Source organism: Mobula birostris, unplaced genomic scaffold (genome assembly GCF_030028105.1).
Source record: "Mobula birostris isolate sMobBir1 unplaced genomic scaffold, sMobBir1.hap1 scaffold_617, whole genome shotgun sequence".
Classification (NCBI taxonomy): Eukaryota; Metazoa; Chordata; class Chondrichthyes; order Myliobatiformes; family Myliobatidae; genus Mobula; species Mobula birostris.
This window is the reverse complement of record NW_027278337.1, coordinates 95,001-108,567: the sequence shown is the minus strand read 5'-3', so window position 1 is coordinate 108,567 and position 13,567 is coordinate 95,001. Positions and strand designations below refer to the sequence as shown.

The following is a 13,567-nucleotide window of genomic DNA, read 5'->3' as shown; positions in this document are numbered from 1 at the left end:
GTTCAGCACAGAGTTTTAAAGGGGACCTGAGGGACAACTTCTTATGCCAGCGGGTGGGCCGTATGTGGAACAAGCTACCAGAGGAAGTGGTTGAGGCAGGTACATGAATAACATTTAAAAGGATGGGAGAGGAGGGATATGGGCCAAAGGGCCTGTTTTCACGCTCTGTGACTGACTCTTCATGCATGCTTTTACCCCGATCCCTACGCTATGCTGTGGTAGCGTAGGAGTTAGCACAACTGAGTTCCTCCAGCAGTTTGTGTGTGTTGCTCGGATTTCCAGCATCTGCAGATGTTCTCGTTTGAGCTTTCAATCCTGGAATCATTCTCGTGAACCTCCTTTGAACCCTCTCCAACATCAGCACATCCTTTCCTAGATAAGGGGCTGAAAGCTCACAATACTTCAAGTCATGCCTCACCAGTGCCTCATACTGCCTCAGCATTACATCCTTCCTTTTATAGTTCTTGTCTCCTTGAAATGAATGCTAACACTGTGTTAGGGCATATTCTGTAGTCAGGGTATATAGCAAGTAACCTCAACGGCAACCAATCTTCCATCTGAATATGGATTGTAGATTGAATTTAAAATGCAGCTCCGAATAGTAAATTTCAGACCAGGAAACACCCAATGGACTGATATATGTCTGCATATGCATGAAAGCAATCAACATCCAATTGCACTCAGACCACAATAATTAACATTCATTTTAGGTGCGTTAGGTGCTTTGAAAAATTGTACACTACTCAAGAGAAGCATTGTGAAAGCAACTATAGAAATTGTCCTGTTCTTTAAAGTATAAAAATGTTGGGTCAGGGAGTCCATCTCTCTCTCTCGTGACTCCAAAGGCTTGTGCGTCCCAAGTAAACTTTTATATCTACCAGCTGCGTCTCTCTGGTGACTTTGTTGCACTCATCTTCCTCACTACTGACTCAACCCACAAAAGACCTGATCCATACTGTATTGCTAAACAGAAAAGGTATCAAAAAGGACCTGAGGGACAATTTCTTCACGCAGAGTGTGGCGGGTATACGAGCTGCTGAGATAAGTGCTTGAGCTGGGTACAATCAAACAATCCACCTAGGAGTTTTTTTTTAAATGTTGTTTGAGCATATGAGCCAAACATGGGCAAATGGAACTAGCCTAGCTGGCAGCACAGATGAGTGGCTGAAAGGCCTGTTCTTATTACAATGTGACTCTATGCAAAGCCTCACCGATGTCTTGTACAACTGCAACATAACGCCCCAACTCTTGTACACAGTGCCCTGACCAGCCCTCTTCACCTCCCCGTCTACTGGTGTCCTCACATTGACGGAACTAGGTACCGACAACCCATAGGTCCATCTGTTCTACAACACTACTCCGATGGGCCGAGTGGCCTGTCCCTACATTTTCAAGTGAACGAGCAGACCAGAGTATACAAAAATTATTTTATTCCCCAGTTCGCACACCGGGCTCCTGGGGATGAGTAGTCACTCCCCCCCACCCCCCGTCAGACCCTTGCCCAATCGAACACGGCATCCCCCTCCTCTGACCCACTGCCCTCCTCAAGCCTGGATGTTGCTCTTGGCGCTGAAGGCCAGGTAGTAGACCAGGAGTCCGATGGCAGCAGCAACCACCTCTGTCGCGACCCAGGGACCGCTCCAGGCTCCCTGCAGGGAAGTGGACAAGACAGAGAGAGAAGGGGTGGAGGGGGGGAGGAAGGGGGGGAGAGACCACACAGAGACATCAGAGTTGGCAGAACCGGAGACCCTCACACACCTGCACACAGCCCCCCAACCTCTGCACCACCGCATTAGAATGCACGCCCGTGTACAGCTCACTCTCCCCCCACCCCCATCCCATACAAGGACAGCGCCACACACCCTACTTCTGCAACCCAGAATACACAGGGCAACCAGTTTCCACCCCCCCCCCAGCACACGCACAGCCTATACAGATTTAACCTCCCAATTCTCCCCCCATTCTGTTACTGTGTTTCCTTGTAGAACCTCAACGTGCTGACATGATAACAATCTATTTCATGGTATGCAAGATTTCCACTGTACATGGGTATCTCTATGTATTTATAGAGATACACACACAACACGTATTTCCGGCCTTTTGAACCACACCGTCCCGCAACCCCTGATTTAACCCTAGCCTAGTCACGGGGCAATTTACAATGACCAACTAACCTACCAACCCGTACGTCTTTGGACTGAGGAAACCCACTCGCTCACTGGGAGAACGCACGATACTATCAGTGTGACTGATTGACCCTGGTTAAGGGTGTCCATGCACCCCTGTAGACCACTCCCGGCCCCCCTCACACAGACAGCTACTTACTCGGTGGTCCACACTGACAGCAAACAGGGGCTTTGTGGCAGTGTAGTCCTCTTTGTTCCTCTGTGCCTTTTTGGGGGCGGGGGGAGAAAGAGTTCAAGTTTATTGTCATTCACCGTGTATACAGCTAAACAGAACAATGTTCCTCCAGACCAAGGTGCACGACGCAGTATAACTCACAAACACATAACAAAGTGATATTACCACAAATAAATTAACAAATAATAACAATAAAATAATTCCAAAATAAAATCTACTTCAGAAGATTGAAATTTAGCACAAAGTGCATTTACATCACAAGTTTAAAAGGTGAACAGAGTAACATTACTGGTACTTCGTATGTGACGAGACCTGAGAGGTGGCAGGGAGTTCAGTCGTCTTACAGCCTGTAGGGAGAACCTGTTTCCCACCCTAAAGCCTGATTTATACTTCTGTGTCAACTTGACGCCGTAACCTACGCAAGTGACCGACGCTTGTTGTGAGCATTTATACTTGTGTGTTGGTGTGTCTGCGTCGCTCTGCAATTCGGGCACGTCGCGCATGCGCACACACCTGCCCACACAAGGCTTCATAGTCATGGTAGTCTTCCTCAGGGTAAACAAGTTTAAAGTGAGTGTCTTTTCTCGTAAAGGCGAAATGTGTCCTCCGTAATTTCGGGGGTCTGTAAAGCTTTATGGGAAGCATTGCAGCCAGAGTTCCTTCCCTGCTCTTCAATCGGCCAATGGGAAGCTATTGCAGCGCAGGATGAAATGCGATGCTACCAAGCGGACCAATCACAGCTGTTGCGGTCTGCGTTGCTGCGACGCGTAGTTACATTCTGGGAGAGGTGTGCGTCAGGCTACGGCGTAGGGATCCGCGTCGGCTCTGCGTAGGGTTCGCAGCGACGCAGTACTTACAGCGCCGAGTTGACGCAGAAGTATGAATCAGGCTTAACAGTCCTTGTCCTAATGCTAAGGAACCTCCTGCCTGATGGTAGGGGGGCCAAAGAGATTGTTGGAGGGATGGGAGGGATCACTGACAATGCTTGGGTGTGTACTGATAAATATCCCTGATAATCCTCCCAACAGTGCTTACAGTTGTTTGTAGGCTCTTGCGGTCGGATGCCTTGCAATTCCAGTATTAGACGGTGATGCAGAGAGGAATTAGGAAATGGCGGGGGCGTGGATTTGAGAACAGGGACTGGGGCAGAAATGGGCAAACAGGGTGTTCAGCGGTATCCATCGATGTCAGGTCAATGACTGCACCCTCATCTCTCAGACGTCCACCTCACTCACTATTTAAAGACACAGCACGGTTATTTGGCCTTTCAACCTAATATATTGTTTTACGTTCGAAACTTTGTTCATGCTCCCCAGCAAGATTAAGTTGCAGCTCTCATCCCAAAAGAGCCAACAGTCCACATTGACCATTCACCACCCCCTTTTAATCTCTCCCTCTTGACTTCCACAACACCCTCAGCCTTGCACCGGCCTGTTACGCACGAGGAGGGGGGTGGAAATCCACCCCACACGTCACTCACTTTCCTCAGGGCGCTGTAGGACTCCTCGTCGAAGAACTTCACCTCGTACGTTCCGGACCTGGCCAGCTTGTGCTCAGCGCTCCAGGAGACCTGCGGGAGAGAGGGAGGAGGTGCTCAGCGGGAGGGCGTACGGACATGCAATCCCAGCAACTGGTTTATTATTGCTCATCACTGCCTCTACTTACTCAGGAGGTGAGAGATATTATCTTTTAAACTATTATTTCTTTCTCTTTGTATTTTCAGTTTTTTTTGGCACACTGTTTAAGCGCCCAAATTGGTGCAGTCTTTTATTGGTTCTATTATGGTTATTATTCTACCCACAAGAAAATGAATCTCAGGTTGTACAGTATATGGCGTCACAGATGTGCTTTTATAATGAATTTACTCTGACCTTCAAGATCGGCATGTCTGTGTCACAGCTCACACTGACACACCACAGAAAGCGTTCTTTCCGGATAGAGCATGGCTCGGCACGGCAACCGCTCTGCCCGAGACCGCGAGGAACCGCAGAGAGTTGTGGACACAGCTCAGCTCATCATGGAAACCAGCTTTCCCTCCACGGACTCGGTCTACACTTCCCTCTGCCCCAGTAAAGCAGCAGCAGAATCAAAGATTCCTCCCCACCCGCCACTCCCCGGACATTCTCTCTTCTACCCCCTCCCATCCCGCAGAAGACACTAAAAGCCTGAAAGAACGAAGAACGTCCCACTAGGCTGAGGGACAGCTTCTATCCCGCTGTTGTAAGACTAACGAAGGGAATGAGATGGACTCGTGATCTTCCGATCAACCTCGTTACGTTTACCTGCACTGCACTTTCTCTGTGACTGTGAGACTTTATTCTGCATTCTGGTGTTGTTTTACCTTGTTCTACCTCAATGCTCTGTGTAATGATCTGATCTGCAAGAGAGGCTTTTCCCTGCATCTCGGCCGGAGCTACAGAAGCCTGACCTCACACACCATCAGGTTCAGGAACAGCGATTTCCCTTCAACCATTCAGTTTTCCAATCAGCCAGCACAAACTTAACCTCTACCTCAGTATAACAACAGTATAGTATACTCACTTGCCCCATCACTGAACTGATCCAACTTCCTATAGACTCATTTTCACAGACTCTTCATCTCATGTTCTCAAAACGTATTGCTTATTTTATTAATTATTCTTTCCTTTTGTACTTATTGTCTTTTGTACATTGGTCGTTTGTCCGCCCTGTTAGGTGAGGGTGGTTCTACTGATTCTACTGTGGGTCTTGGATTTAGTGAGTATGCCCGCAAGGAAACCAATCTCAGGGCAATATATGGTGACATATATAAACTTTCTGAACTTTGTACAACAGTGGATTTTGATTTTGTTACACTGTGGATGTTTATTTCATGTTAGAACTGTGTGATCAATGTTTATGTTTTTCTTGTGAATGTTGTGCCCCTGATGCTGAGAGATTTTCATTGCGGATGACTGTCAACATCGTACCTCAACTTTTCTTGACTCTTTGCCTTTTCCGGACCGGGGAACGGGGGACGGGGCACTGCACTGGTGGACACTAGGACCCAGGGATGACCATTAGTCACAGAAACAGAATTCAGCCATTCAGCCCATCAAGTCTGCTCCACCATTCCACCATGGCTGATTTATTTTCCCTCTTAATCCCATTCTCCTGCCTTTTTCTCCCCATAAATGTTTACACCCCGACTAATCCAGAACTAATCAACCTCTGCTTTAAATATACACAATGGCTTGGCATCCACAGCCATCTGTGGTAACAAAGTCCAAAGATTCACCACCCTCTGGCTAAAGAAATTCCTTCTCATCTCTGTTCTAAAGGGACGTCCTCGTATTCTGAGGCTGTGCCCTCTGTTTCTAGCCTCCCCCACTATAGAAAACATCCTCTCTTCATCCACACTATCTTGGCCTTTCAATATTTGGTAGGTTTCAATGAGATCCCTCCTGCCCTCAATCTTCTAAACTCCAGCGAGTACAGGCCCAGGGCCAAAGAGTCCTCGTGTTAACCCTTTCATTCCCATGATCATTCTTGTAAATCCCTGCTGGACCCTCTCCAACATCAGAACAACTTTTATTAAATTAAGGGGCCCAAATCTGCCAACAATAATCCAAATTTCTTCTGCCTTATAAAACTTCAACATTACATCCTTACTTATATATTCTAGTCCTCTTGAAATGAATGCTAACATTGCATTTACCTTCCTCACCACAGACTCAACCTGCAAATTAACCTTTAGGGAATCCTGCACTAGGACTCCCAGGTCCCTCTGCAAGTTGGATTTTTGAATTCATTCTCCGTTTAGAAAATAGACCACACCTTTATTCCTTCTTCCAAAGTGCATGACCACACACTTCCGAGCATTGTATTCCATCTGCCACTTCTTTGTCCATTCTCCTAATCTGTCTAAGTCCTTCTGCAGACTCCCTGCTTCCTCAACACTGTCCATTCCACCTTCATATTGCCCGCAAACTTGGCCACAAAGTCATCAATTACGTCCTCCAAATCACTGACGTATAACGTGAAAAAAGTGGTCCCTACACTGACAGCTGAGGCACAGCACTGGTCACCGGAGCCAATCAGAAAAAGCCGCCTTTAGTCCCACTCTGTCTCTTGCCAATCAGCCAGTGCTCCATCTACACTAATACCTTATCTGATTAAGCAGCCTCATGTGCAACATCTTGTCAAGAGACCAAAAATCCAAGTAAACTACATCTACTGACTCTCCTTTGACTATCCTGCCTGTTATTTCCTCAAAGAATTCCAACAGATTTGTCAGGCAAGATCTCGCCTGAAGGAAATCATACTGATTTCGGCTTCCTCAGAATCAGAATCCGGTTTATTATCACCGACATGTGTCATGAAATTTGTTAACTTAGCAGCAGCAGTTCAATGCAATATATAACATAGAAGAAAAAATAATAATAGATAAGTAACAGCGTACGTATATTGAATAGATTAAAAACCATGCAAAAACAGAGATATATATATATATTAAAAAAGTGAGGTGGTGGTCATGGGTTCAATGTCCATCTAGGAATCGGATGGCAGAGGGGAAGAAGCTGTTCCTGAATCGCTGAGTGTGTGTCTTCCAGGCTTCTCATGGTAACGGTGAGAAAAGGGTGCTGGAGGTCCTTAATAATGGACGCTGCCTTTCTGAGACACCGCTCCTTGAAGATGTCCTGGGTACTTTATAGGCGAGTACCCAAGATGGAGCCGACTAAATTTACAACCTTCTGCAGCTTCTTTCAGTCCTGTGCGGTACCTTCCCCCCCCCCCCCCATACCAGTCAGGTTTTGAGTGTATTTGTGTTTTTAATTCTTTTATTTATTACTAACAAACGAATGAACAAAAAACACAGCACATCCACATAAACCACAACCATAGCAAAATCAAATTAAATATTGAGCAGCAAAAGAGAGAAAGATATAAAGGCAAAAGTAAACATACACAGCAGAGGTGCACCGCACAAAAAAACCTCAGTCCTCCCCCCGTGAGAAAGTCCAATACAGGGCCCCATATCCTTTCAAAGATGTCCCCCCTGTCCTCATAGTCTCAGTCTCTCCAAATGTAAAGTATTTGCCAGTTCTCTCAGCCACAGATCATACGTAGGCACAGAGTCCATTTTCCACATTTGCAGGATTAACTTCTTAGCTATCACCATTTCAAACAATACAGCCACTTTTCACCCAGTCAGTATTCACCCGAGCTCCATTATGTAGATAATTGAGCTACATAATTGAGTGTATTTGTTGACATGCCAAATCTCTACAAACTCCTAATAAAGTATAGATGCTGTCTTGCCTCCTTTATAGCTGCATCGATATGCTGGGACCAGTTTAGGTCCTCAGAGATCTTGACACCCAGGAATTTGAAACTGCTCACTCTCTCCACTTCTGATCCCTCTGTGAGGATTGGTATGTGTTCCTTCATCTCACCCTTCCTGAAGTCCACAATCAGCTCCTTCGTCTTACTAATGTTGCATGCCAGGTTGTTGCTGCGACACCACTTCACTAGTTGGCATATCTCACTCCTGTACGCCCTCTTGTCACCATCTGAGATTCTACCAACAACGGTTGTATCAATAGCAAATTTGTAGATGGCATTTGAGCTATGCCTAGCCACACAGTCATGAGTATAGAGAGAGTAGAGCAGTGGGCTAAGCACACACCCCTGAGGTGCACCAGTGTTGATCGTCAGCAAGGAGGAGATGTTATCACCGATCCGCACAGATTGTGGCCTTCCAGTTAGGAGGTTGAGGATGCAATTGCATAGGGAGGTACAGAGGCCCAGGTTCTGAAACTTCTCAATGAGGATCGTGGGAATGATGTTCCTGACATAACACCAAACACCAGGGAGGTGAGGGGCTCTGTCAGGGGACCAGTGCACCCATCCTCTCTCCCTTCACCACTCCCCCCGCCCAATCACTGGCCATCCCAACCACCCCACTGTACCTGGTAGCGTCCCACGTCTTGCCCGCGGGTGACAGGAAACTGCTTGCCGCCAACGTCTGCGTAGAGCGCAACGTTCTGAAGGACAGAGTGACAGAGAGAGGGGCAAGTTAAAGCAACACTATCGTATGGGGGAGTCAGGGACGAGGGGACAGAGGGAGTTTGGGGACTGACACAGGGCTGTGGGGAGAGTGGGACAGTGGGATTAGTTTGGGGACTGACACGGGCTGTGGGGAGAGACTGGGACAGTGGGATTAGTTTGAGGACTGACACAGGGGCTGTGGGGAGAGACTGGGACAGTGGAATTAGTTTGGGGACTGACACAGGGCTGTGGGGAGACAGTAGGGCAGTGGGATTAGTTTGGGGACTGACACAGGGCTGTAGGGAGAGAGTGGGACAGTGGGATTAGTTTGGGGACTGACACAGGGCTGCGGGGAGAGTAGGATTAGTTTGGGGCCTGACTGGGCTGCAGGGAGAGTGGGACAGTGGGATTAGTTTGGGGACTGACACAGGGCTGTGGGGAGAGAGTGGGACAGTGGGATTAGTTTAGCAACTGACACGGGGCTGTGGGGAGAGAGTGGGACAGCAGGATTAGTTTGGGGACTGACACAGGGCCATAGTGAGAGTGGGACAGTGGGATTAGTTTGGCGACTGACACAGTGCTGTGGGGAGAGAGTGGGACAGTGGGATTAGTTTGGGGACTGACACAAGGCTGTGGGGAGAGAGTGGGACAGTGGGATTAGTTTGGGGACTGACACAGGGCTGTGGGGAGAGAGCGGGACAGTGGGATTAGTTTGGGGGCTGACACAAGGCTGTGGGGAGAGAGTGGGACAGTGGGATTAGTTTGGGGACTGACACAGGGCTGTGGGGAGAGAGTGGGGCAGTGGGATTAGTTTGGGGACTGACACAGGGCTGTGAGGAGAGAGTGGGACAGTGGGATTAGTTTGTGGTCCGACTGGGCTGTGGGTAGAGAGTGGGACAGTGGGATCAGTTTGGGGACTGACACAGGGTTGTGGGGAGAGTGAGATTAGTTTGTGGTCCGACTGGGCTGTGGGGAGAGAGTGGGACAGTGGGATTAGTTTGGGGACTGACACAAGGCTGCGGGGAGAGAGTGGGACAGTGGAATTAGTTTGGGGACTGACACAGCGCTGTGGGGAGAGAGTGGGACAGTGGGATTAGTTTGGGGACTGACACAGGGCTGTGGGGAGACAGTGGGACAGTGGGATTAGTTTGTGGTCCAACTGGGCTGTGAGGAGAGAGTGGGACAGTGGGATTAGTTTGGGGACTGACACAAGGCTGCGGGGAGAGAGTGGGACAGTGGAATTAGTTTGGGGACTGACACAGCGCTGTGGGGAGAGAGTGGGACAGTGGGATTAGTTTGGGGACTGACACAGGGCTGTGGGGAGACAGTGGGACAGTGGGATTAGTTTGTGGTCCAACTGGGCTGTGAGGAGAGAGTGGGACAGTGGGATTAGTTTGGGGACAGACACAGGGCAGTGGGAAGGAAGCAAGGCACTGGGGTCTGTCATACCATGAACCCTGATCACTTTCCCGTACCCACCTGTGCACCATTTTTGCAGGTGAGCGAGATTTCGACGATGAAGACAGTTTCAGAGGAGATGACCGCATCAGACGTCGTGTAATAAGACGGGACAATCGAGGGCTCAGTGCACGTCTCCGCTGTGGACAAGGAGACCAGCGTTAGCACCAGAACAGGGACTCTGTGTGGAACCAGATGCAGAGCCCAGAGGAGTGGAGTCTGTCCCCGGGTTGGACCACACACCCCACTATGGGGCCGTGTCGGCCTGTCCAGCATGGAAAGAGCCCCTTTGTCCCACAGTCAATGCTGACCTGTTTATAAATTGCATTTTATTCTCCCTAATTTCCTGCCAACTCCCAATCACAAGAGATCCTGCATCACACACAAAATGCTGGAGGGACTCAGCAGGTCAGGCAGCATCTATGGTGAGGAATAAACAGTCGATGTTTCAAGCTAAGACCCTTCATTGGGACTGGAAAGGAAAGGGATAGAAGGTGGGAGGAGGGGTGTTGGAGTGGAACAAGTTGGTAGGTGATAGGTGAGACCAGTTGAGTGGGTGGGGTTGGGGAGGGGACGATGTGAGATACTTGGAGATGATCGGTGGAAGAGGCTGAAGGAGCTGGAATCTGACAGGGGAGAGTGGACCATGGGAGAAAGAGCACCAGAGGGAGGTGGTGGACAGGTGAGAGGAATCAACATCCATGTCACGGTGCTGTCCGTAATTGTTTTTGGGAAATTTTTCCACAGAGGTGCTTTCCCGTTGCCGCCTTCTGGGCAGTCAGTGTCTTTACCAGACGGGTGACCCCCAAGCCATTATCAATACTCTTCAGGGATTGTCTGCCTGGCGTCAGTGGTCGCATAACCACGACTTGTGATCTGCACCAGCTGCTCATATGACCCTCTAACTCGATCTTCATGTGACCCTGATTGTTTGGGGGGGGGGCGAAGTGGGTGTTACACCTTGCCCAAGGGTGACCTGCACACTAGTGCCTTACACCTCCTATGGTAGAGGCACATCTCCACCCCATCACCCAGTGAGATGAAAGGGAAAGGGAAGAAGAGTGAAAGGGGGGGCAGGATAAAGAAATCAATGTTCAAGCTGTCAGGTTGGAGGCTACCCATTTGGAATGAGAGACTTTGAAAATTTCACGATAGACGTTGGTGATAATAAATCCGATCGTGGAGATATCCCGCTGATACCCTACTCAGCCAGCCTGAGAGTGGCCTCACCCTGGGGCCCTGCGCAGACATGCCAGAACGGGAATGGGAGCAGGAATTCAAACGGAAATGGGTGGCCACCGGGAGATTCTGCAAGACGGAGCTAAGGCGCACCGCGAAGCGGTACCACCAATGCAGGGGAGGTCGCACCAGAATCAGGTGTGTGCCCCCCCCACCACCCCCCGAGCAACTTGCAAATGAAGTGTTGCCACACCAGGAAGGACCGTTTGGGACCCTGAATGGTGGTGAAGGAGCAAGTGCAGCAGAGGTTAAGTGCCCGGTGGCAATAACGCTTGGCCCTCGGGGGACATGAGGAAGGCATTGTACAAGATGGCAACAGCTGTATATGAGACCGCACTCCGCGTACTGCGTATAGTTTTGGTTGCCCTGTTATGCTGTGTGGCGGGGTGGAGCTACATCTCCACCAAAGATGTGAGGTGCTCCTCCTCTCCGCTAGCCTGCAGATCACCCACTGGCAAGGAGTAGCTGCCGGGCAACCCTGCAGAGTGGGGGGGGAGGGGTGCGGGGAGAGGATTTTTACAAAATGGTGGGGGGGGCTCAAGAAAACCCCACAAACCCCCTCAGCACCCAAGCAGGAACAGACCATGCACTGGTGTAAATGCCCCCTAACTTCAAGCCCAGTTGGCAGCCGGGCGCTCTCCTGTATCTGCAGGGCACCCATGTGCCAGCCTCACCCCTACCCAAACACTTCAAGCCCATCAAAGGGGCATTCAAGCCGTACCCAGAAAGATCCCACAATTTCCCCTTACACGCAGGGAGGGGAGGGAGGTGAAAATTGCACCACCTCTGAATAAACATCCCTGCCCCGCCAGCCGTCTCCTCCCCCCCCACAATGAAGTGACTTATTACACACAGCAAGATCCCACAAATTACAGGTGACCGCCCCTGCTTCCGACCTCAGTTGACCGCCTGGTACTCCGGCATTTGATTAGCGCCTGTCCAAGGGCTTCCCTACCCTGAGGCACAGCATGATCCCCCTAAATCCCTCCAAAACAAGCAGGAGCACAACGGTAAACGCTCGGGATCTCTGGACCCAATTGACGCCGAATTCCACTGCGCCTGTTCAGGTGTGTTCCCACCGCACAGCAAGATCCCACAAACCCCACCATCGCGCCCCACCCCCTCACCCACACCACCACCAACACCGGCAGGATCGCAGCGGTGCTTCTTTGGGGCAACCGGCTAAGCTCTACACCTGCATTTACCCAGCACCTCCCTCCTCCCAACTCCCAGAACCAAATAGGAATGCACAACAAGATCCCATCCCTAAGGACACGTCACCCAGGGCCAGGGCCAGGGCCGGGGCCGACGGCAAGGTAGGATCTTGGCACTTCCCACCCCAGGGCCAGGTCTCCCACCCCCCTACCCCTAGCTGCAGGTGACCTCGCTCACCGGCACAAAGGCAGGCGACAGCCGCTACGAGGACCGCCAACACCGAGACTCGTCGCCGCCACCACTCCATCGCTCCGTGTCCGTCCTTATCCCGTGGCACCACGGGAAGAAGGACGAGAAGGGCACCATGGGATAGCCAGCGGACCTCCCGTCAACTGCTGCTGCAGGGTGGGAGGACCCGGACCGCAGAACCCGCTGACAGCTCCAGCGCCTCCTATCGACTGGGATGATCAGACTGACGCATGCGTGACAACCAGCTCCCACATAATTTATTACTCTAATTCACAGTTTTAATTATTATGTACTGCCGCCACAAAACAATAAATCTCACGACATCTACCAGTGATCTTAAAACTGATTGTTTAATGTCATTTCCTGTACACAAGTGTAATGGAGAACGAAATAATCGTTACTCCGGATACGATGCAGCGCAAAAATAAACCCACAATGAGATAAAGCACACAACAATAATAAACATAGATAGACAGATACTTTATTGATCCCGAAGGAAATTAAAGTGTCACAGTAGCACAGATGCGCAAATATTGGAAGATAATTTAAAAGAATAAAAATAAAGTTACGTCAAACAGTCTAACAGGAGGGGGTCATCAATTTCCCGGTGATAGGTTGACTCATTATAGAGCCTAATGGCCGAGGGTAAGAATGAACTCATACAGCGCTCTTTGGAGCAGTGCAGTTGTCTTAGTCTATTACTAAAAGTGCTCCTGTTCAGCCAAGGTGGCATGCAGAGGGTGCGAAACATTGTCCAGAATTGCCAGGATTTTCCGTAGGGTCCTTTGTTCTGCCACAGCCTCCAGTGTGTCCAGTTTGACTCCTATAACAGAGCCAGTCTTTCCAATCAGCTTATTGAGCCTGTTGGCATCACCCGTGTTGATGCCATTGCCCCAGCACGCCACTGTGACACCAGAAGACTGAACTGGCGACAACAGACTGGTAGAACATGTGAGGGAGAGGCCTGCATACTCCAAAGGGTCTCAGTCTCCTCAGGAAGTAGAGGCAACTCTGGCCCTTCTCACAGCCTCTATGTTGGTGCTCCACTGTCATCCAGGGGCACCCCAAAGTCCTCACCACATCCATGTCCTTACCA

At 49.8% G+C, this 13,567-nt stretch overlaps 1 protein-coding gene across 1 annotated transcript; it reads right to left on the bottom strand.

Moving 5' to 3' along the window:
* Window positions 1–1,489: 1,489 nt before the first annotated feature.
* Window positions 1,490–12,591, bottom strand: ssr4 (signal sequence receptor, delta). The gene is made up of 6 exons (XM_072250768.1): window positions 12,460–12,591; window positions 9,850–9,968; window positions 8,292–8,366; window positions 3,842–3,931; window positions 2,326–2,391; window positions 1,490–1,649 (listed from the first exon to the last, which is right to left on the bottom strand). Exons 1-6 carry the CDS (start codon window positions 12,527–12,529, stop codon window positions 1,545–1,547), a joined length of 525 nt encoding a protein of 174 aa, XP_072106869.1. The 5' UTR covers window positions 12,530–12,591; the 3' UTR covers window positions 1,490–1,544.
* Between the last annotated feature and the right edge of the window lie 976 nt (window positions 12,592–13,567).